Source organism: Netta rufina (assembly GCF_964035555.1).
Source record: "Netta rufina genome assembly, chromosome: 10".
In the NCBI taxonomy this organism is placed as follows: Eukaryota; Metazoa; Chordata; class Aves; order Anseriformes; family Anatidae; genus Netta; species Netta rufina.
This window is the reverse complement of record NC_140133.1, coordinates 11,028,530-11,052,372: the sequence shown is the minus strand read 5'-3', so window position 1 is coordinate 11,052,372 and position 23,843 is coordinate 11,028,530. Positions and strand designations below refer to the sequence as shown.

Genomic DNA, 23,843 nt, shown 5'->3' with positions numbered 1-23,843 from the left:
CCGCGAAAAATAACCATAGAAATTTCTCTGCTCTCTGCTTACAAAGATACAAAAAGGTAGAAAACCCTCCCCTGCCCCCGTGTCCTGGGCTCCCTTTCTATCCCCCTGCCCGCACGCGCACACACACACACACACACACGGACACACGCACGCACGTACGTGCCCCCCGCCTGGGAACGGGTTGCAAAAGGAAGAGTTCAGCCCCGGGGGGGGGTCAGTGACAGACCCTCGCCTGAGCGGGCTCCTGCGATGCCTCTCACAGCGGGCAGGCGAGGGGAGCACAGCGGCAGGGAGCCCGGGGGCTCCCGGAGGCGGGTGGTGGGCTCGCTGGCCCCTCAGCCCGGAGGGCAGGGAAAGGCAGGGTTGGTTTTTGGGGGCCTCTGAGCACCATCAGTTCTGGCCCCCGCCCCTGGGGACACCAAACCTCAGCTGGCAGCGTCCGGCTAGGCGAAGGGCCCTGCCTCTTCTGTTTCTCTTGCGGACGGCTTCGGCCCCTCAGGAATGGCCCTCGTTTCTCATTATTCTTCTCGGAGGAAAAAAAAAAAAAAAGCGTTAAGCCACGGCACCTCCCCAGGGCTCCAGCTGCGCTCCCCACTGCCTCCCGGCTCTGTCAGATGGGGACAAAAACCTGCTCCTGGGTCAGGGCAGGAAGCACCGAGTCCAAATCCCTGCGTTCAGGGACAAGGAAAAGGGGGATGGAACAGGAACGGATGGGGGCAGTGCCAGCAGGGCACGGAGCTGGGTGTTTCTGCTTCTGCACTGTGACATCCCGGAGCTCCTGGCACCTTTCGGGGCCAGGAGACATCTGCCACCCACCCTGGGAGCTCACTTATAAGTGTCCCTCCCCCCCAAAAGCCAAAACCCCAAGCCAGGCGAGGCCTGGCTGAGGAAGGGGTGCACTTACTCTGAGTCCGGCGACAGCTCCGAGATGCTGTGGGAGGTGGTGGAGCGAGGCGTCGAGGGGCAGGCCGCGGAGGGCGGCGAGGAGGTCTGCACAGCAGAGGGGGTGGCGGTGGTCTGGGGGCCCGAAGGCGTGCTGGAAGATTGCACCGAGGACAGGACGGAGGTGTTAAAAGAAGCAAGGATGGAAGAAAGGATATCTAACTGTTCGGTGGAAGGGTGGCGGCTGGGGATGGCCTCCAGGTTCTCTCTGGAAGGCTGCCTCCTGGACAGCGGCTCTAGGCTTTCCCTAGACAGCTGTCTCCGAGAGAGACTCCCCAGATTCTCCTGCGAGGGCTGCCTGCTGGGCACCGTACCCAGCGGCTCTCTGGAGTTAGATCTTCTGGAGAGAAAGTCCAGCTGCTCTCTTGAAGTTTGCCTAGCCGATGCTAGCTGGTCCCTTGAAGGCTGTCTTCGAGAAAGCAAATCCAATTGTTCTCGAGACGTATCTCGACTCGGCAACGTATCTATTCGGTCTCTGGACACTTGCCTGCTCGGCAATGTGTTTAGCCACTCTCTCGAGACCTCTCTTACCAGCCCACAGTCTAGCTGCTCTCTTGACCCAAATCTGCAGGGTAAAGTTTCAAGGTGGTCTCTGGAGCCCTGCCTCCGGGGCAGCGTGTTCCCGTGATCTCTCTGACTGGGCCGAGGAGCGAGCAGATCCAAGTTTTCTCTCGACCCGTGCCTGCTGGGGATATTTTCTAGGTGTTCGGTAGACCCGTGCCTGCTGGGGATGGTGTCCAGCTCCTCCCTGGAGCCGTGCCGGCTGGGCACCGTTTCCAAGCACTCCCCCGAGTTGTTCCTGCTCAGCTGCTCCCGGGACATCTGTCTCCTCATCAGCATGTCGAGCTGCTCCCGCGACGAGTAGCGGCTGGCCGGCTGCGACAGGCTGCCCGCCCCGGAGTAAATCCTGCCGTAGGAGGCAGCGGGCACAGCCCTGTGACCCAGCGTGGAGGTTTTGTACCACGACAGCTCGTTGGTCATCCTGCCCACGGACGGCAAGCCTTGGATAGTCGGAGGGTACTGCAGGCGGTTCTTCAAGATCCCTGCGCCAGACAGAAGGAGAAGTCAGATCTCTGCAGAGCACAGAAACCAGCAGGAAAGCTGCGGGAGATGCATTGCAGCTCCCCGGGGGGGTGCCAAGATGGATCTGACCCCGAGCCTCTAGGGCCACAACAACTTCAGACCATCCTTGCCCGCCTGCTGCAGGCTTTTTTTTGTTACCTTTCCTTTGCCGCTGGGTCTGGGTGAGGGAGTTCTCATCCCCGCTGGTCAGGGCCAGGTCCGGCTGGTTGTTGTTGGCCGCGTCCTTGTTGACGTCGAACCCCAGCTTCCTCTCGGAGCCCCACTTCTGCAGGGAGCAGGGGTGAACCTCGCACTCGCCCAGCGCCGGCCAGTAGGACATCAGGTCGTTGCCATCCACGTCTGGTGGAGGACGCGGCGAAACGGGCCCGGGGGAAGAGAGAGAGAGAGAGAAAAAACATTTCTGTGAGGGGTGAACGAAGCCACGAGGCCCAAGGCCGCCCCTTCCCAAAGCCCTTGTGCCTTGCCTTTGGGGGTGGTGTTGGCGGGGTTGGTGAGGAGCCGCTCGCTGTGCGCCGCCCGCTTGAACTGGCGCTGGAAGCGGCCCCGCAGGCGCACGTTCTCCTCACTCTCCGAGGACGGGATGGAGAGGCTGCGCTCCTCGTCCAGGGACAGGTCGCTGTCCGAATCCGAGTCCTGGTCTGGAGGGAGGCGTGGGGGGGAGATATTTGGGAAGAGAGTGGGTGAGGAAGGGCAGACCAGTGCCTGCGGGAGGTTAGGTGACAGGGACACCGAGTGACAGAGGCGGGGGGGGACCAGAGGGCTCTCACAGCTTACTGGCCATCCCTCGGCTGCAGCCTGTGCCTGCTGCCTCTGCCCTACCACCAGGTACCCGTGAGAAGAGCCCAGCTCCATCTCTCCACACCCTTCCATACGGGAGCTGCAAATAGCCCTAAGGTCCCTTTTGCCCCCTCCTCCTCCTCCAGGCTGAGCAAACCCAGCTCCCTCCGCCTCTTCCCGTCCTGTATCACTGCCTGGGAACAACGCACGTCCCCAGGGACCCCCTGACAGCTCCCAGGACAATTCTTGCCTCTGTCTTTAGCTCCCTGGGGGCTAATTATGCCCTTTCCTATCTGCCCAGGGAGAGGCTGCGCTAAGCGACACAGCTGCTGCCTCTCCCTCCTTTCTGCAGCCTGTTTGGGAGGCGCAGCCAAGCACCAGCTGAAGGACGTAACCACGCAGCCGCAGCCTACGCAGGGAGTGATTTCTTTAAACCCGAATGAATTCAGGATGTGCCGGCTCAGTCCCAAAGCCTCACCTCCCCCAGCATCCCGGTGGAACATGGCCACGTCGATGTCGGTGGGGCCGGCGTGACCCAGCAGGCTGTGATCCAGGGCCGAGCCCTGCCGCGCCGTCATGTTGTCTCTGAAAGACACAGGGCCCGAGTGGCGACGCTGCCACGAGCCCTGAGCTCTGCCCAGGCTCTCCGGGCACCCCGGATCCTCGGTGCTGCTCCCCTACCTGAGGTAGCCCCGCTGGCTGGAGTGGGTGCGGGCAGAGCGCACGCTGCTCACCGAGGAGATGGTGGAGGCCCCCAGCGTGATGCGGATGAGGCCGCTCTCCTCGAACAGCGCCGTGTTGTTGTAGGCGTTGGGGCCCTGTTAAGGCAGGGAGAGAAGCACAGGGCTCTGTTAGACGCAGCCCAGGGGATAACCTTCCCTCCCTCCACCTCCAGGCGCCCAGCCGGGGCTGCTCTTGCTCTCCCCACCTGTGTGCTCCTCGCCACCTCCTCGCTCGGCCCTTTCTTGCCGAGACAGGCCAGCTTCCAGGCCTCCTGCACCTCCTCGTTCAGCACGCAGAAGAGGATCAGCACGGCCAGGCCCTGGGGGGAAAAAAAGTGTGAGCCTGCGGGCCACAGGGAGCCCCCCCCAGCGGGTTTGCGCTCCCTGCAGCGGGGCCAGGAGGGTGGCTGGCTGCTGGCCTCCAGCATGGTGGCCCTCTTGGGGCCCTAAAGGGTTGTCCCCCACAAGAGTTATCCGCACGAGCCCCTGGGCCAGCGGCTGTGGGTGCAGGAGGAAGGGATGGGGTGTCCCAAGGGCAGGCAGTGCCCGAGGAGGGGCTGGCAGGTCCCTGCAGCCCCACGCGGGTATCCCCAGCGAGGAGCCTCAGAGCGACCGTGGTGGTGGCCGTGGGGTGGCTGCGGGTCACCTTTGGGGTGCGACAGCTCTTTTTGCAGGCTGTTCTCTTGCTCAGCCCTCTGAGAGCAGGGACACCCCTTCAAGATGGCCCTCGCTGCCCCGTGGGTGCCAGCTCTGAGCTCAGCACCTCGTGCCTACACGTGGCCCTCGCAGTCTCTGCGGGGACCCCCCCGCAGCCCCAGAGAGGGCTCGGGGGGCACCAAAAAGCACCTTCGCCCCCCAGGCCTCCCTTGGCAGAGGCTGGGCAGTTACCTGGAGGCTGCAGAGGACAGTGTAGAGGTAGTGGAAAGCCAGGACACTGTTGTTGACAGCCAAGAGGCCAAAGAGCCAGGTAGTGCTAATAACTAGAAGCAGAACAAAGGAGCTCCGTAACGTCATGCTGGAGGGAGAGAGAGAGAGACAGACAGGCACACACACACACCCAGAGGTTAGTGCGTGTTGTTAATCTACAGGCTAGCGCTCGCAGACAGATCCAGAGGGGAAGGTGCCTCCTGCCCAGCCCTCCTCGCTGCGCCACGGGCTGCTCCCCGCCACGGGCACGTCGCCACGCAGCCGCTCTGCTCCCCCCCGTGCCCGGAGCCTTCCCTTCTGGATCACACACGGCAAACACAGGGCCCAAACACAAATCATTTGGGGCCGCAGAGAGCTGAGCCGAGCTCCAGGGCTGGCTCAGGAAGAGGGTGAGTGGGGAAATGTTTTGCAAAGAGCATTTAGGAGCAGAAGCTGGCGCTGAGAGCTGGCATGAGCAGACATGAGGTGGGGCTGTGAGGGCAGGCAGGGGAAGGGGACAGGCTGGCAGGACAGTGTGAGGACAGGGGTGAAGGAACAGGAGGAAAGGACGAAGTTTAGGAAGAGTTAACGTGGCCACCAGGTGGGAGAGGAGAGCAGCCGCAAGGCTGACACTGATGCGCTCTGCGATGGTGGAAGAGGGGGGGATGATCACTGAAAATGCTGGAAACCAGGAGCCACGGGAGCTCTGCTGGGGATTCGGCCACTAATACTCACAGAACCGATTTCTTCTTGGTCTCCTTTTGGCCCGGGGAACAGGACATCTTGGCCACAAGCAGGAACATCACCCCGTTCATCTGAAAGTGGTGGCACCGATTAGAAGCCGTGCCAAGGGCTGGCTCTGACCCAATCTACCAGGTCCACCAGGCCCACGGGAAGCTCCCCTCCTTTCCCCTTAACACCCAAGCCCTGGCCTCCCCCAGGTCTGCTTGGAGCCAGCAGGGACAGAGAGAGGGGCTCTAGAGGAGGGAGGAGAGCACAGAGAAGGGCAGGCAGTGCCCGCGGTGCGGAGAAGGGAGGTAGGAGAGGGCTGCGGGTGAAACAGGACAGGGTTTTACCACAACGACGACAGTAATGGGGCCTGCAAAGCTCCAGACCAGCTTATCATGAATGGAAATCCAGCAGAAGTCAGGGTTCCCGTAGCCCTCGGGATCCAGGCCAACAGCCAGCCCTGGGGAAGGAAGGGAAAAGCCAGCTCCAGACCCAGCAGGCACCCCGTGCACATCCAGGGGGGTGCGGAGAGACACACCGAGGGACTGCTCGTCCCCAGGAAGCAAGGAAAAAGCCCGTGATGCCCATCCCCAGCTGGACAACAGGGCACTGCTCAGTGCCTGCACACTCTCCCTGTCACACCCTCATCTCCGTGGCTCCTACCGGTGATGATGGCGGGCACCCCCCAGCCGATGGCGTAGTAGAAACGCATGGCCCCGAAGTTGACGTTGCGGGCTTCCGTCTGCATGCGGTAGATGTGGAGGCCCTGAACGAAGAGCCAGGCGAAGGTGGAGAGGAAGAAGCAGTGGAGGAGGATGGCGATCACGGTGCAGAGGAACTGGGGAGACAAAAGCCACTCAGAGACAGCCCCGCCGTGCCAGCCACACGTTGGCGTCGCCCCAACCCCACGCACCTGGTTCTCGGTGCGGTTGATGCCCAGCAGGAAGAGCAGCTCGGAGAAAAAGAGGGTGACTGCTATGTTGGAGTGGATGCCACGCGTGTTGGACTTGAGGCCTTTGAGGCAGGTCAGGAAGGAGAAGGTGAGCAGCAGGGCCACCAGGGAGAGGGACACCAAGGAGTAGGTGACAATTGCCAGCGTCTCCAGGTCACCTTCCAGTTGCTGCAGCAGCAGAGAAGCAAAGGCAAACGGTGGGGTCAGGGCGAGACCTGGGAAGCCCTCGAAGTATTTGTGTCCCACAGGGAATTTTCTGCCTGTGCCTGCTCGTTCTGGTGGTTAAGCACCCCCCCCCGCTGCCCCCAGCCCTGCGGTTACCTCTCGGTGCGAGCTGTCCATCAGAACCCCAAAGGTGCCAAACTGGGAGCACTGGCAATGGACGTGCGTGGTGTTTCGGTACACCAGCTCACAGTCTCTGGCTGTCCAGAAACCCGACGGGTTGGTCCTGCAGCCACCAAAAAAGCAGAGAGCGCTTAGGAGAGAGGGCAGATTGAGCTTGGTGCGTGGGGAAGGAACTGCAGAGGGGCCAGCAGCAAAGTTTTTCTCCCAGCAGATGCAGCTGCGCTCCCACAGCTGAAATACTGGTGCCAGAGCCCTGCAGGGACCCCACCGTGCCCTCCCAGTAGGAAGAAATCCCCTAGGAGAGGGCAGAAACCCCCACACCCCACTGCTGCCCGGGCACACAGCCTGTTGTGGGCAGGGAGACTTCGGGAAGCAGGAGCCGTCTGTGGAAAGCAGCTCAAAGCAAGTGCCCAACTCACGGGCTGGAGTGGTTCCACTGGACGCAGAGGGGTTTGCTCCTGTTGGCCGTCTCCAGCAGGCGAAACTCCAGCATGAGAGGGGTGTCCAGGGGCCCCCGCAGGAAGGTGTGATTGCTGAACACGGAGACGCTGACGATGGGGGAGTTCATCACGGGATTTTTGGGGAGCCTGCAAGGAGCGACGGAGCCCTGCCGTCACCGTGCCCGGGGGCTGCAGGGCTCCTTAAGGCCCCGTGCTGACACCTCGGCAGGAACAGCTCTGCCCACCCCAGCCCCAGCCCCCAAATTTGGCGGAATCCAGGCAGCCTCTCGCCACCAGTGCTCACAGGAGAGGAAGGGGAGCAGGATGTACCTGACACTGCGGCGATCCACCTGGTAGCGGGCGGGGAGCAGCCCCCCCAGGGTGCGGTACATGATGAGGATGATGACGGTGAGGGCAGGCTCGGGCTCCGGCAGCGCCTGCCTCGGGGAGGAGCTCTCCACGGTGTAGTTCCCTTCGCCCCCAGCGAGCGTTGGCACTGCCGTGGGGACAGCTGAGGCACACGAGGGGATGGTAAGAATGGGGATGGACACACACACACACGGCCTTGCGCCTTCTCGGGGGACCCTAGCGGTGCCCTGGGCTCTGGGCAGGCTGAAGGAGGCAGCCAGTGCCCTCTGTGTTCAGTAGCCCATGGGATCTGGGGGCTTTTCTCCACAATCTTCACCCAAAGCTGGTGAGGACCGCAGAGAGAAGCAGTGCTGGGGTTTGCCAGCAGCGGCAGGGCTCCCTGCCAACTGTGCCTGTACGCGCTGTGCCCCAGGCGATGCTCACCTTCGGTTTTCGGGGGGCTGAGCACCGACAGCGGCAGCACGACGTGGGTGTGGGGGTCCCAGGCGGGCTGGCCGCGGAAGAGGCTGCTGTGGTAGCGCGGGTAGCGCCGGCGGACGTGCGAGTGGTTCTCCATGCGGTCGATGCTCAGCACTGCGGGGGAGATGTCGGTGAAAACCAGCTCCAGGACGGCCACCCGGGGAGCGACCACGCTGCGGGGCACCCCAGGTTTGATATCTCTGGCAAAGGGAGTGCAGGAGCCGCGGCCAGCCCCTCCTACTCACTGATGTTGGGGGTGACGACGCCGACGGGGTTGAGGTAGGTGAGCTTCATGTTGCTGGCCAGCGTGCCCGAGTAGTCCCGCAGCTGCTCCATCAGGCTGGCGCTGCCGTGCTCGCTGTGCGGCAGCATGGCCCAGTGCTCGCGGTTCTCGGGGGCCAGCACGGAGCTGCCCGCACGCAGCAGGTTCTGCACGGGAGAAACGGGGCACGGGGGAGCAGGGGGTGAGAGAAGCAGAGCTTTTGGGACACATCCTGCCCCCCAGCACTGCACCCCTTTGCCCAGCGTGGTGGTTTCCCTTCGATGGATCCCCACCTCAATGCTCATCAGCGAGTGTCCTGCAGAGACATCTCTGCACCACCCCAGTAGGGGTGAGCAAACCCCTCTCTGCCTCTCCTCACCCCTCCTGTGCTCCAGCCCTGGCCATGCAGATGGCTTCTGCTGTTCTCCCTCCTGGGGCTCGATGCCTGTGTGATGCTGGGGATCTCAGCACCCACGAAGCAGCCTCACAACCTCCCCAAACCCCCCAGGGACCCGGGTGGCTGACAGAGCAGCAGCAGCAGCCGCTGCCCCGATGCAGGGGGAGGCCTCACCTCGTTGAAGTGAGCATCCTGCGTGGCCGTCAGCCCAAAGCCACGCTGCCGGCTCTCGAAGGCCATGAGGCGAGACAGCAGGCGGTAGGTGATGTGCACGTCGTTGCCGAAGTAGTGCTCCATGTGGTCCGTCACCGCCCGCAGCCGGTGGGCCAGCTTCTTGGCTTCGATGGTGTTGAGCTCGGTCTCGTTCCTCTCCAAGCCCTCCAGCTGCCGGCAGGGAGAGAGGAAGGGGTTAGCACACAGTGGTTCCTCCCTGGGGAGCCCCACGGCTCCCAGCGAGCAAGCTGTGGGGTGCTGGGGGTGCTGTGGGGCCCAGGAATGATTTGTGAAAACACAGCACGAGCTGGGGATGCTCGTAGTGGTGGTCACTTGGGCAGGGAGCGTCTCGGGCAGAGAAAGGGGCAGGCAGCAGGGCATTACCAGGATGGAGAGCTCCTTGAAGGCAGGCGAGGTGCAGTTGAAGAGGTCTGGCTCCAGCCAGCCCTTCTCCTCGTCACAGTGTCTGACGGCTGCGCCTGAAGCCCGGAGGAAAAGAGCATCAAAAGGTGTGGGACATGCAGCTCCCACCCTCTTTGTCCCTCTCCAGCAGAACAGTGCACCAGGTAACCCCCAAGAGCAGCACCAGCAAGTGATGGGGAGGGCCTGTGGCACCCCAGAGCTGTCCTCCTGCTGTGCACCAGCTTCACCTCTGGTCTGCATCACCTCCGTGAGCTGCTGCCAGCCCCCCTCTCCAGGAGCTGGTTCCTCGTGTGGCTCCCACAGCCTGCACGGCAGCAGGTACCATCACACAGGGTTGCAAAGAGCAAGAAGCGACGTGGCAGGGTAAGGCTGAACCCCCTGGTGGGGCCATGTCCGTGTCCTCAGGACACATCGGACCCCAACCTCCAGAGGCCCGTGGAGCTCACTGCTCCACAGCAGTGGAGGACAACTCGCCCAGCAGCACGGGCACAGCTCCCACTGCAACACCACGACCCTGCCTGGGGCAGGAGCAGAGATACCAGCAGGGAATGGGATCGGCTGTGAACAGCACCAAGGTCCTGGGGAAGGTGCCAGGGCAGGGGAGCTCACCGAGTGCCCATGGCTGGCAGAAGGGGAGAGGGGGCTTGGGGCAGAGCCCAGCTCCCCGCTGTGCATCCCCACCACCCCCTCCCCAGCTGCATAAGCACAGGGACCGGCGCCACAGCAGCTGGGGGCAAAGAGAACAAAGAAACCTCCTCGCTGCCGGCCTTCCCCCAGCAGGGAACAGGCCTTCATCCACGCCTGCGGATGCCCAGCTGCAGAACCGGGCAGAATCCGGCCTCCGTGTGCCTCTGGGCAGCAGGAACAGGACCTCGCACAGCTCCTGCCCCGTTCCACCACACCAAGCAGCTCCCCCTTCTTCCACCCCGCAGCCGTTCCTCCCCCCCTTGCCATCCACCCGGCGCTCGTCCCCAGCTCCTTCCCCTCCCAGCCTAAGCGAGCAGCCCAGGGCAGGCAGCAGCCATCCCGGCCGGGGCAAGGAGCGCAGCCCCCTCTCGGCAGCCCCCCCGAGCCCATGCTGCAGGCTGAGGACAGCGGGAGCCAGGTTTGTGCTGGTGAGTGTGCCGGGAAGCAAGGAAGCGGCGTGGAGGAGCGGTGAGGCCAGGCAAAGCGTATGGGGAGACACTCGGCAGCTCCAGAAGCGGCAGGGAAAGCGCAGGGGGGTGCAGGGTGCCAGGCAGGGAGCAGGGAGGGGAAAGCCACGTGGCACGGTCCTTAGAGCAGGGGAGGAGGGAGGGAGTTTGGGAACAACCTTACCTGCGCCCCTCAAACCTGAGCACGGGTGGCGAGAGAACCGGGGAGAGAAGCGACAACAGTTAGGAGCCGAACCTGCCTCCTCCCGGAGCGAACGGCTGGAGAAGGACAGGGTTTGTATTGTCCCCCGGGGCTCGCCCTGCCCTGCAGTCCCAGACGCCCTGCTCGCACCTCTGCCGTCACCCAAGGACGGCCTTCTCCAGCCTCTTCTACCCGAGGCACTCACCAAACGCCGTGCCCTGCTCCCCGCACAGCGCTCGCCCTGCCAGGCCTGACCCCGGCCTCGATGAAAGCCAAAGGCAGCAGGGAGAAGGTGAGTGATGTGACAGCAGAGGCTGGGTGACGGCACTGACCCTACAGCCTGCTCCCAGCCCCCTGTGCTCGCCCTCAGGCTGGGTGCTTCCTCCTCCCAGCCCTCCAGCCCAGCTAAAGGGGCCGGGGACAGCACTGCGAGGCGGTGACCTTGCTGGGGCTGTGACACCCCCTGCACGACACCCGGATTTTCCCCTCCCCACCGCATCCCCCACTCACCCAAGGAGCCTTTGGGGCACAGCACCACAGCCGAGAGCCCGAATTTGGTCTGGGGCCACCACACGCCTGCTTTCAGGCTTTTGGGGCATCCGTCGTAGAGCACTGCAGACACAGGCGGCCCAGGGCCGGTCACGGCGGGGCCGCTCGCGCCCAGCCCCGCGGTGCCAGCGCCCCGCTGCCACGTCCCCGCTCACCCTCGCAGCCGCTGGGTGTCACCTCGGCGAAGGGGCTGTCACAGCTGTTGCACTGGCGGCCGATGACCCCGGGCCTGCAGTGGCAGCGGCCGGTTTCCTTGTCGCAGGAGCGCGAGGACGAGCCCACGGGGTAGCAGTCGCAAGGCAGGCAGGTGTCGCTGCCTTTCGGGCGGTAGTGGAAGTCCTGGGGGAAACGGGGACGGCCGTCAGGCTGCCCACGGGGACAGCAGCAGAGGAAGGGGGCTGGGGAACTGCTGGAGCCGGGGCTGCCCACAGGGGACTCGTCACAGAGATCCCCACTTGCGAGCACCGCCGGCTGCCCCCATCGTCACCTTGCTGGGCCAGGAGGGCCACAAGGAGGTGAGGACGCAAAGCAGCGCCCAGGCAGCTGCCAGGCTGAGAAAAGGACAAGGCACAGGCAGGCCACGTCCCCACGGGCACAGCTGCCCCTCACCTTGCAGTGGCACTGCCCGTTGGTTTTGTTGCAGTCGGGATCGAAGCCCTTGTTCACGTCGCAGTTACACGGCCCGCAGCTGGGGTTCCCCCACCAGCCCTTCGGACACTGCTGGTCCATCCTAGGGACAGGAACATCCTCACTGCTACACCGACCGCATCTCCTGGGCCTTCTCCCAGCAGCTCCAAGGGTGGCACCGAGGTGTCACACAGCTGGGATGGGCGAGCAGCGCAGAGCCAGGCACCGGAGGCCAAGGCCCTGCTGTGCGCCCTGCATCTCACCTGTGCTCGCAGTACTGCCCGAAAAAGTTCCCTGCACACTCGCACACGTAGCCCAGGGGCGAGCCCGGCTTGCGGCGACACACGGACTTGTTCTTGCAGGGGTTGAGGTGACAGGCATCCACGCAGTCCCCTCCATAGTACCCTGAGGTGTGGAAGGAGAGCACCACGTAAGGAAAGCACCTTCCCCCCAGGAGTGGACAGAGCGCCCAGGAGTGGATTCAAGGGGCTCAGGAGGGATTTTGCCCTCCACAAAAACCACTGAATGTCTGGCAGGGATTTCTGGGCATGTGAATTGCCCGGGGAAGGGGCAGTAGAGCAGTGACAGCCAGGCTGTGGGAGCCCCAGGGGCAGAGAAGACGACGTACAGTGCGGAGAGCCAAGGGCTCTGCAGGTCCTACCTGGCAGGCACACGCAGGAGTAGCTCTGCCACTCGTCCTTGCAGACGCTGTTGGCCGGGCAGGGGCTGGAGTCGCAGGGGCTCGGCACGCTGCAGCCAGCCTCCACCCTCAGGGCATGGCTGGGCTTGGGCAGCACGGTCCCGGTGACGCTGTCACCCAGTCGCACACCCTGCAGCACAGGGGAGAGTCACACAATGCTCCGGTCCGCCTGACCAACAACCCCTGGACCCCGCTCCGTGGATTTAAGGCTGCGTTCCCACCTCTCCAGCTAACAGACCCGCTGGAAAGGGAAGGCTCGGAGCAATGGACTCACCTGTATGCAGCCCCTCAGCCCGTTCTGCACCTCGCCAGAGCCCAGGACTCCCCCCACGTGCAGATGTTTCACCTTCAGGCCGTGCAGTTCGTTCCCCACAACCACCGTATCCTGCACGGCAAAAGGGACTCACGTGGGCCGACTGCCACCATCCCTGCTGCTGGGCTCTCCCGCACGCAGCACGTACCTGGTAGAGCCCAAAATCCAGGGTGAGGGTGATGACGTAGCGCGAGTCTCGCCCGCTGCGGACGTCGCGCAGCTCCAGCTGCAGGTCGTGCCATCGCCCGTCGCTGAGCTGCAGCTGGTCCAGCACCAGGCTGGTGCTGCGCCCCGAGCCCCTGCTCACCATGAAGGACAGCAGCCCCCCCGCCAGCTGCAGGGAGGGAACCAGCAAAAAGAAGCAGTGAGCAAAGCCCTGACCCGCTCTGGCTGCCTCCAGCCTACCTTCCCCGCGCGTTCTGAGCACGGGGAGGGAATCCCAGCCCTGCCAAACACCATGCTCTGCTCGGGCTGGGGTCAGTGAGGAGGGCAGAGCCCCCTCGGGGAGGATGGTAGGGGTGCTGAGGCCCTACCTGGCAGAGCAGGGTGGTGTACTGCCCGGCGTGTGCCTGCAGGAGCACCCCGTCAGGCTGGCGCGTCCGAAACGCCAGCCCCAGGTACCATGGCACCGAGATCTTCACGTCCGTCTTGAAGTCCCAGGTGAGGACACTGTTGCCCTGGAAATAGTGGGCATGGTGCATGGCTGGAAAGGAAAGCAGAGGTGAGAAGGGACGGGGAGCACCTGCTTCTGCCCTCCTGCACTGCAGGGCCACCCCCTCACTCACTGTGGCGGCAGTCTTTGCCCCCGAAGCCCACGGGGCAGAGGCAGGAGTAGGTCCCCCAGCTGACCGAGCAGGTGCCGCCGTTCTTGCAGGGGTTGGAGTCGCAGAAGGTGTGCTTGGCGTGGCAGCCTGGGGGCAACAAAGTCACCCACGTCAGCCTCCACCCGCTCACCTCCTCCCTCCAGCCCTGCCCCACTGCCCGAGGGGCAGCCCCAGCTGCTCGGCACAACTCCTGCTCCAGAGGACAGGCGCTGGCAGGGAGCAGAGGTGCCGGTACCTGTCGTGGTCCCGTTGTTGGCGATGTAGGAGGCCAGGTCAATGCGTTTGCTGTCGATGTAGAGGTCTCTCATGCAGCCCACAAAGTCCCGGTGAGTGACGGGGAAGTTCTCCGGCAGGTTGGGGACCCCTCCGAGGAGCAAGGGACCTGTGAGGTCCAGGGACCTGCAAGGAGAGAAGCCCGGTGAGCTCAGGGTGGCCGGATGGCTCCCTTGGCGAGGGGCTGCGAGGCTGACATCCCCGGGGACAGGCACACACAGCCGGGGCCCCTGGAGCTACCCCAGATGTAGGGCAGGCTCAGCAGGGGACCCCATTGCCCCGTTCCTCTCTCTCCAGCGCAGCAGCGCCCGGCAGCCCCCGAGGCACTCACTTTTTGGAGCTGGTCTGCACTCCCTCGGCGGCACAGGAGTAGTTCCCGATCTCGCTGCCAAACTGCAGGGCCACCGAGGCGTCACATTCATCCACCGTCAGGATGGCCACCTTGTCCTTGGAGGGGCCCTGCACCACCCCCAGGGCGCTGACCTTGGGCTGAAACCGACGGCGGGGCGTCAGCAGCGCACGGCCCCCCGAAACCAGACACCCCACAGCTCCCACAACAGCAGGGAAAGGGCACAGGGGAGCCACGAGGGACGCCTCTGGCCGAGGACAGCAAGCGGTGCAGACAGACAGACCCCGGGCAGACAGACCCACGGGCACAGAGGGACGGCAGGGGACGGTACCTTGTTGTAGTAGCGGAGCTGCAGCGTGTGCCACTGCCCATCGCTCACGCCCCCAGGCAGGTAGGGGCTCACCACGGTGCTGGATTCCCCTGCAGAGACAGGGATAAGTGCTGCGGCGTGCCAGATCCTCCAGGTAGGGGACAGCAGGCTCGGGGCAGTGCCCAGCACTCCCCGCTGCTCATCCTGGCACCTCTTGGGGCAGGCAAGGCAATGGGGCCACGAGGACGAGCAGCACCCACCCAGGAGGGTCCTCATCCCCAGAGCGGCTCGTGGCCGCCCCACATCCCGCGAGGGGCAGGGGCTGAGCCTACCTGTGGAGTATTTCAGCTGCAGCTGCCCCTGGATGATCTCCACGGCCAGGAAGTCGTGCCGCTCGTTCAGGCGCCCGTTGTAGAGCAGGAGCCCGCTGGGCTCCACCGTGCTGAACCTGGGCAGGGAGAGAACGGGAGCGCGGGGTGTGCACGGGGCGCGTTGCAGAAAAACCCCAATGTCCCCGCACGGGGGAACGAAGGGAGGGCACGCAGGGTCCCGAGGAGGGGGGAGAGCACTCACGAGAGGGCGAGGGTGAGGTGGAAGCGTTGGCGCAGGCCCCGGAACATGACGAAGGAGCGGGGAGGGAAGGAGCGCGCGGACACCTCGCAGAAAGGCGCCTCGAAGCCGCCGGCCGGGCACTGGCAGCGGAAGCCCCCGTCGGCACCGTCGGTGCAGGTGCCCCCGTTGCGGCACACGCCGGGCTGGCAGCGCCCCGAGCGGCTGTCCACCTCGCAGTTCTCGCCTGTGGGAGTAAAATAAAAGGGGCTGGGACACGGCCCCTCGGCCGCCCCTTGCCCCAGGGCACAGGTCCAGCTGTAGGGCAGCTGAGGACACGGGAAGGATTTTATGAGCCGGCTCGCTCAGCTCCAGCAGAGGGCTGGGAACTCCTCTCCCCCACGCCCACAGCTGACCTCAGGGCCCAGCCTGCCAGGTTTGCCTTTTCAGCTGGCTCTGTCCACCCCAAAAACCCCTGCTGAGGCTGATGTGGCAGCAGCATGGCACAAGGGGCTGTGCTGGCCCCACAGAGCGCCCCAAATCACTCGGCCGCCGCCCTACACCCCCAGCCCGGATCCCATTACTTGCTCGGAGGCACCCGAGGAGGAGGAGGAGGATGCGGAGACAGCCCGAAGTGACAGGGAAACGAGCTCATTAACCCTTCTGCTAATGGCTGTTCACGCTTCAAATGCCAGGGGTTAATTACCACCGACTCTGCTTATCTCACCAGGAGCCACCGTGGCTCCAAGGCAGCCATCTGCTGCCGCGCTCCCCTGCCTCCCCAGCACCCCTCCTGGCGGGGAGGGCAGGGCAGGGCAGGGCTTCCTCCTCCTTCTCCTCCTCCTCCTCCTCTTCCTCGGTAGCCACAGACCTCCTTCACCCGACCCCAAGCTGATGGTGGCCGGGCACAGATCTCGGCAACCCTCCACCCCAGCCGGGCGAGGCCCAGCTCGCTCCTCCCGCTCTGCCAAAGGTCCCCGGGAGCCCCGGGAGCCCTCCATCCCACCTCCCCTCCTCACATTTCTATGGCAACCTCAGCCCTGCGCATCCAACACCATGGAAACAGGAGAGATGGGGAGCGCGGCCGGACCTCGTCGGCGAGCCCGAGCCCCCCTCCCCGTGCCCGGCACTCACCGCTGAAGTGCTGGCGACACACGCAGGTGTAGCCCCCTTCCCTGCGGGTGCAGGTGCCGCCGTGGAGGCAGGGGTTGGAGTAGCAGAGGTTGATCTCGGTCTCGCAGTAGTCGCCGGTGAAGCCCTGCGGGCAGCGGCAGCGCAGGCCGGCGATGGGGTGGATGGGGCGGAAGAGGGTGGAGGGCGAGGCGATGAAGGGGGCCGAGCTGTCGAACTTGAGGACGGAGATGCACTTCATGTAGTTCTGGCAGGGCTCCCGCAGGCAGACGTTGTCGTCGAAGGGCAGCACCTCCAGCATGGAGGCGCCCGTCAGGGCCATGCGCTTCATGTAGAGCTGCTCCTGCAGCTCCTCCGAGCTGAAGTAGCGCCCGCCCCGCGGCGCCAGCGCCGAGAAGCTGACGTTGAGCACCGTGCCCCCCACGTCCGTGTCGTTCTGGATGTTGAAGATGAAGACGTCCTCCTTGGGCGTCGCCAGCACGGTGGCCACCCCTTCCAGGAAGGTGGCCAGCAGCGGGGAGAGGAAGCGCTCCTGCCACATGTTCTCCAGCCGCACCGTGATGCTGTTGGCCAGCATGTCCTCTGTGATGATGAGCACCCGCAGGACGCACTGGGCCGTCACGCTGTGGATGCCGTCTGGGGGAGGGAACGGGGACGTGCTGCAGCTCTCCTCCTTCCCACCCTGAGCCATACACCCCAAAACGGCCCCAAAATGGCCGAGTCTTCAGCTAAGGAAGCTTGAAGACACAGCCCGGGGAGCCAGCCGGGTGCCACCTGCCCCAGGGCGTCCCCACACGCGTGCCCAAGCTTTGTCCCCCACGCCAGGATCTCCACCGAGATAATTCCCAGCTTTCCATCCAGCCCTGGCTCTGGGCAGCAAACTGAGCGAGGATGGTGGTGAGAAACAGGCAGAAGGAGGTCCCAGCAGGAGGCTGGGCAAACACCGGAGCCCGATGCCAGCGCCTGGGGTGTTTTCCGCCCCCACTGCGCCCCGTGCCCCCTGCACGCTGCCTTTCCCCGCGCTCTCTTCCTGCCGCCTCCTTCCTCTCTCCTCCAGGGCCCCCGAGCCTTTTGTACCCCGCTCCCTGCTTCCCCCCTTCTCCACCATCTGCTCCGCGTCCCTTCCTCCCTGGGCCCGTCTCCGGTTTGTTTAATTCCCTTTAATCTTTATTTTCCTTGGAAACAAACTCCCTGCCCCTTGGGGACCCCGCACCACGTGAGCCACCTCCGAGCGCGGCCGCGCTCCGCCAGCGCCGGGGCTGTTGGCAGCAGCCACCAAAACAGCCACAAAACAGCCAACATCCCCCTCGCTCGGCCACCCCAGAAGCACCCCACCACCAGAAACGTCCGATGAGGCTCACCAAGAGTCTTGAGGAATGAGGAATCGGGGTGAGCCACCTCCCAGCCCCTCCCCACCATCCCCACGTGCGCCAGCAGCTCGTGGTGGGCACCCACGGCTCCTTCTCCCACCCCACTCAGATCAGGGAGCCTGGAGTGTCCGAATTTCTTTGGAAACCCAGCTCTCCAGCACCGTCACCACCCCAAACCAGCACATCCCATACACATGTCCCACGGGTGAGGTTCCCCTGGGGACGCAGCCTCCACCTCCTGCCCGCGCCGCGGCTCCGTCCTCGCTGCCGCGCCGCCCTGGCTGCTTCACGCGCTGCAAAGCCTTTTGATTTCCCCCAACCCCGTTTGAAGCTTGCGGTGCTGGAAGATTTAAGGCATGAAACGTCTCCCTTTCCTCTCGCTCCATCTTCAGAAGGTGACAGCTCTCCAGCCACCCCGCAAATCCCCGGGCTGGCGCTCTGCAGATAAGGCAGGCGCGGGGCGGAGGTGCCAGCAGCCACCCAGGGCTCATCTGCTGGAGGGGGGGCGCTTCCCTCTGACCCCAAACTGCTCCACGCCGACGTGGAAGCCGGCAGGCAGGCATCTGCCTGATTTATGGCCGTTATCCAGCCTCAGCTAACGCCACGCTAAGGTCTGAGGCAGGCCGGGGAGCAGCAAAGTCTCTGAGGAGGATGGAGGCTGCAGGCTGGGAACAGGTCGTGCTGTGGGGTGCTGGGCACCTCCGGTGCCATCCTCCACAGGGATTTGGGGGGCAAATCCCCCTGCGGTGTGAGGTCCTGTCCCAGCAGAGCAGCTTTTCCCCCGTAACTCCTTGTCCAGCCTCCGCCCCGCACCCCGGGCTGCCTCCCCGCCGGCTCCGTGCGAGGGGAAGCAGATGGCTGGGAGAATGACCCTCTGTAAATAAGGAGGGGGAAACAAAAAAAAAAAGGTGGGAAGGAAAAAAAGGCTACCAAAAGGAAGCCCAAAGCTGGCTGGAGGCGCTGACCCCCCCTGGGAGGCATTTTAATCACGGCCGCTCACCCTTTCTGATTAAATCCTGGGGCTGGAGAGCTGGTGCCTGGTGAATATTCATGCGGCAGGGCGAGGAGCCCCGAAACATGCCCACAGGGAGCAGGGGGCTGCAGGAGGCTCTGACCCCGGTGCCGAGCAGCACCAGGGCATCGTGGCTGCGTGTCCAGGAGAGACACCCACCGGCTCCCAAAGCAGCAGGGGGGCAGCTACAGGGGGCCAGCGCGTCCCTCCCGTCACCCCTCTCCTCCTGGGTGGCACAAAGGCACGGATCCAGCCCACGAAACCCACCCTGAGGACCTCGGGGTCCCCATCACGGACAGGGGACCAGCAGCTAGGAGGAGGCCAGGCCAGCACGGAGGGACACCAGGACAAGCACTCGGGCTCCTCTCAACACCTCTCCAGCCCCCAGCCACACACCGACCTCACGCCTTGCTGCTGGCCGCAGGCACAGCCCTTCAGAGCAGACACCGGTGCCCATGGGTCTGCGAGGAGCTGCGGGCAGGTCTGAGCCCCTCAGCCCCCCAGAAAGGGGCCGGTTTCTGGTGGCCCCCTGCCTCTACGAGTCTTGAACCCCATGGGGTGCACCCAGCTAGGTGCTTTTGTCACCTTCCCACAAGAGGCAGGAGCTGGCCGGGCAGACAATGCAGCCGGGTCCTCTCCGCAAGCCCCCACCCCTGTGAGCAGCCACAGCAAAGGGGCTGCAGGCTGGGAGGTAAGGAAAAACCCAAGGCAGACCCCCGCAGCTCCAGCACAGCCAACAAAAGGCCAGCTTTCCGCCTCCTGGCTGCACGCATCCCCCCGGCACAGCTCTTCCCCTCCGCCGGCGCACCTCTCCCGGCTCTCCCTTCCCGCTGGCAGATGACGACACGCTAATTGCAGGGGCCCTCTCGCTGCCAGGCGGCTCGGCGCAGGACTTCAGGACGTGATTTCCTCCTGCCTTTGTGCGGGGTTAAGCCCGCGAGGAGGCAGGGCTCCTGCAAACAGCGGGGCAAGAAGCTGGAAAGGTCAAAAGCAGCCCCCACCTCCGGCGCCCCGCACGCACACAGCGCAGGGCGTGCGGTGCCAGCCAGCCCCGCGGCTACAATTAGTCCCCCAAATTGCCCCGACCCGCCGACAGGCTGGAGCTGGCCGTGTTGGATGGCCTCGAGCAGCTCTGCTTCCATCGCTCTGCCTCCTGAAAGAAATCCTCCTCCTGCTGAATGAGCTGGGTGGAGAGCGGGTGTCAGCTGGCGGCCAGGGGAGAGCCGCGATGTAACGCGCCGCTCCCTCCCCAGGCACGCTCGGGAATTCGGTGCTTGGTGCCTCCAAAAAGGGCTCCTGCCCTCCTCGGTTCAGCGAGGGATGGATGGAGGGCTGGAGGGCTGGATGCCTCCATTTCAGATCACACACCCGCAGGCAAAGAAAGGCCCGTGGTGCCGGCGGAGCTCGGGCAGTGGGGGGGCTGCAAGGCGCAGCCCAGCCCTGTCCATCTTCACCCCATCCCCAGCTTGGCTGGAGGCAACCCCAGCACTTCCCAAACCACCCCGGGGAGCTACCACGAGCATTCGGCTCGCCCAGCAACACACACGATGCGGGAGCTTTAGGCACCTGAGGTCTGTTACAGCCATCACCCGCAACACCGAGCTGGCTTTGGAGAGGCGGCGCCGCGTTTTGGAAGCCCCAGCCTCCGTTAGGTACCACGGCCAGCACCCAGCCCCGAGCTGCTTGCTAACAGCAGCCTCCAGCAGCCCAGCCCCGTGGCTCCCAGGCACAGCCGGGAAGGGAAGCACACCCGCTGGGGGCACGGGGAGCAGCGGCCACCCCAAAAACCCGCTGCTGACCCGGCCGGCGCCCCACAGCACGGCTTTGCTGCTGACGGCACCTCCAAAGGCGCCTGGCTGGCAGCTGCGTGCGATCCTCGCAGCCGAGTAACGAGGCTTTGTTCTTACAGACCACCACCGATCTCAGCCCCCCTCACAAAATGCCCTCATACAGCACGGCTCCCCTCTCGCCATTCCCAGTCCCTCCAGGATTTCCCGGTTTGGAGCACGTCCCCATCCAAACCTCGCTGCCGGTCCCCGACACCCCGGGTGCGGAAGGGGCTGCCCACGGGGACCACGCAAAGCCCGCAGGCGTTATGAACCCAGAGCAACGAGGCACGGGAAGATTTTCACAGCCTACCTGTGACGGTCACCAGCATGGAGGCCACGAGCGGGCGGTTGTTGTCCAGCTTGCGGCTCAGCCTCAGCTCCCCGCTCGACTGATTCACAATCAACAAGTGCAGCTCGTTTCCCCGTTCGAAGGTGTAGAAGAGGCGGTCGGACACATCGGGGTCATAGGCTGGGACCTTCCCGATGACCCCCGAGGGGAAGGTGTTGGACTTATTGGACACGTAGTTATTGAACAGGATCTGGAAGTTCTTGAGAACGGGGCTGTTGTCGTTCTGGTCGATGAGTTTGATGTGCACCGTGGCTCTGCTGACCAAAGGGGCAGAGGTGGCTTGCACTACAATCACGTACTCTGGTTTTGTCTCGTAATCCAGGTCTATCAAGGCTGTGAGCTCCCCAGAAAAGATGTCCATCTGGAAGATCTCGGGGATGTTGCCTTCCACAATCTGGTACATGATTTGGGCATTGGGTCCCTCATCCGGGTCGACGGCTGTGATCTGGGCCACGACAGAGCCTACGATGCTGTTCTCCTTTACCAAGACCTCAAACTCTTCGGCTGGGAAGACAGGGGCGTTGTCATTCACGTCCTGAATGGTAACCTGGATATGGACGGGAGTTCGCTGCGGAGGGATGCCCCTGTCCACAGCGTACGCAGTCAACTCATAGACGGGGACGTTCTCGCGGTCCAGCCTGCGGACGGTGCGAATGATGCCTGAGGTGGGCTCTATGGTGAAGTCTCCATCCCCGTCCTCCCCGTTCTGGAAGGTGTACTGCACTCGCCCGTTGGTGTGGGCATCCCGGTCGGTGGCAGAGATCTGGAGCACGCTGGTGAAGGGAGGCGCGTCCTCAGAGATCATGCCCTGGTAATGAGTGCTGACGAACTGGGGCGCGTTGTCATTAACGTCATTCACCATGATTTCAACATAGGTGGTGTCTGCTTTCTGCGGGATCCCATTGTCCTTGGCAGTGATAGCCAACGTGTAGGTGACCTGGTCCTCGTAGTCCAGTTCTGCCTGGAGAGTGATGGCCCCGGAGTCTGGATCGATGCGAAACTGAGGGACGTTGTCTTCTAGGTAGTACGTGATGCGGGCGTTTTCCCCCACATCATCATCCGTGGCACTGATCACCACCACAGTGCTGCCCACGGGCCGGTCCTCGTTGATGCTCACGGAGTAGTGGGCGCTCTGGAAGACGGGCCGGTGCGTGTTGGCGTCGGTGATGTTGATGTGAACGTGGCAGTTGTCACGCAGGGTGCGGTCGGAGGCCGTGACGGTGAGCACGTAGCGCCTCTCCTGCTTGTAGTCCAGCGGCAGGGACAGAGTGATGATCCCCACCCCACCCTGCGTGCTGATGGAGAAGCGGTTCCGCGTGTTGCCCCCCGTGATCTGGTAGGTGATGGCGCTGTTCACGTCCCGATCAATCGCTGTGACACTGAGGACGCTGGTCCCCACCGCCGCGTCCTCGTTCAGGCGGATGAAGTACTCCTTCTGGGTGAACTCGGGGCGGTTGTCATTGACATCCATCACCGTGATGGTGACACTGGCAGACGCAGACAAAGACGGGGAGCCGTGATCCCGAGCCTCTACCCCAAAGAAATAGTGCTCTACCGACTCCCGGTCCAAGGGCCCGCTGACCGTGATCCACCCCGTGGCACTGTTCACCACGAAGGGCGTGTCGGCCGAGACCCCCGTCAGTTTGTACTCCAGGCGCGCGTTCTCGCCGTAGTCCGCGTCCACGGCCTGGATGTGGATGACGGAGTGGCCGAGGGGGGCGTTCTCCAGGACGGAGATTTGGAAAGGGGTGCTGACGAAGATGGGGGCATGGTCGTTGATGTCCACCACTTGGATGCTGGCCATGCCGGTGTTGTTGGAGAGGGGAGGGCGCCCCGCGTCCTGCGCCCGGATCCTCAGGGCGTACTCCCGCTCCACCTCGAAATCCAGCGGGGCCACCACCTGTATCTCCCCGGTGACGCTGTCAATGGAGAACTGGCCCCGGCTGTTCCCGCTGATGATGTTGTAGTGGACGAGCGCGTTGTTGTCCTTGTCCAAGTCGGTGGCGGTGACGCGCAGGATTTCTGTGTGGGGCCGTATGTCCTCCCTCACCTGGACGATGTAGCGCTTCTCGCTGAACTGCGGGGTGTTGTCATTCTCATCCAGCACCGTGATGTAGACCTTGACAGTGGCAGAGCGAGGCCCCGGCTCCCTCCCCTGGTCATTGGCCTCCACCACCAGCGAGTACCTCTCCATCTTCTCCCTGTCCACCGGCCCGCTGGTGGTGATGAGGCCGGAGCGGGGGTCAATCTCGAAGACGGCGTGGGCGGCCCGCTCGTTGACGAAGCGGTAGCGGATGTTGGCGTTGGGCGGCGAGTCGACGTCGGTGGCCCGCAGCTGCAGGATGGGGTAGCCTTCCTCCACGTTCTCCCGGATGGTCTCCCGGTACTCGCCCTGCTCGAAGACCGGGTCGTGGTCGTTGCGGTCGGCCACGGCGATGGCCACCATGGTGGTGGCGGACAACCGCGGCGCCCCGTGGTCGGCGGCCGTCACTCGGAAGTAATGCAGCTCCATGCTCTCCCGGTCGAGGGCTTGGGTGGTGGTGATGAGCCCGGCTCGCGGGTCGATGCTGAAGAGCTCCCGTGAGCGGCTGTTCATCAGGGCGTCCATGGAGTACACCAAGCGCCCCGCTTCGCCCCCGTCGGGGTCTTGCGCCGCCACCGCCACCACCGCCGTCCCCGCCGGCTGGTTCTCGGCCACCTCCGCCTGGTAGTTGTACTGCGGGAACAGCGGGTGCCGGTTGGGGGCCGCTCGCCTCCCCCTCCACAGCGGGGCCGGCGGCGGGGCGCTGCGGGGCGGGCAGCGCTGCGGGGAGCGGCGGCGGAGCCCCGGGGGCAGCCCCGGGGGGGAGGCGGCGGCACCCCCCGCCACCCAGCAGGGCGAGGCGGCGGGGCACCCCCCGCTGCCCGGCGGCGCGGCGGCCCCGAGCCCGGGGGGGAACAAAGGGAGCAGCAGCAGAAGGAGAAGGAGGAGAAGCGGCTGCAGTCCCCGCTGGCGGCGGCTCGGAGCAGCCGCTTGCCGCTGCTCCGCCGCCATGGTGGTGGCTCGGCGGCCGCCGCCCGGGCCGGGCGCTCGGCGGCTGAGGCTCGGAGCCGCCCCCGCCTAGCGGCGGCGATGGGCGCCCCCCGCCCCGCTCCGCTCCGCTCCGCCGCGGCCGGGGGTGGCGGCGGCTCCTCCCGCAGCCCCAACATGGCTCCCGCCGCCCCGCCCCGCTCCGCCCGCCGCCGCCATCTTGAGGAGGGCGGGCGGCGGGGAGGCGGCTTCGGGTTCTTCATCCCCCCGTCCCCCTCACACACATACACACAC

At 64.6% G+C, this 23,843-nt stretch overlaps 1 protein-coding gene across 1 annotated transcript; it reads right to left on the bottom strand.

The window, feature by feature from the left end:
* Positions 1 to 178: 178 nt before the first annotated feature.
* Positions 179 to 23,573, bottom strand: CELSR3 (cadherin EGF LAG seven-pass G-type receptor 3; the record flags this gene model as incomplete). The annotated part of the gene is given in 38 exon segments (XM_084292519.1): positions 179 to 523; positions 905 to 1,985; positions 2,164 to 2,364; positions 2,490 to 2,663; positions 3,281 to 3,387; positions 3,484 to 3,620; positions 3,731 to 3,844; positions 4,413 to 4,539; positions 5,166 to 5,245; positions 5,507 to 5,619; positions 5,823 to 5,997; positions 6,073 to 6,279; positions 6,433 to 6,559; positions 6,876 to 7,043; positions 7,227 to 7,407; positions 7,689 to 7,838; positions 7,970 to 8,153; positions 8,558 to 8,767; positions 8,981 to 9,075; positions 10,337 to 10,547; positions 10,549 to 10,561; positions 10,563 to 10,668; positions 10,865 to 10,966; positions 11,059 to 11,242; positions 11,513 to 11,633; positions 11,794 to 11,935; positions 12,192 to 12,360; positions 12,505 to 12,615; positions 12,692 to 12,877; positions 13,077 to 13,246; positions 13,329 to 13,454; positions 13,603 to 13,766; positions 13,972 to 14,129; positions 14,321 to 14,409; positions 14,632 to 14,747; positions 14,873 to 15,095; positions 15,983 to 16,615; positions 20,501 to 23,573. Coding segments are annotated over 38 exon segments (9,756 nt in total). The 3' UTR covers positions 179 to 495.
* Positions 23,574 to 23,843: the final 270 nt, after the last annotated feature.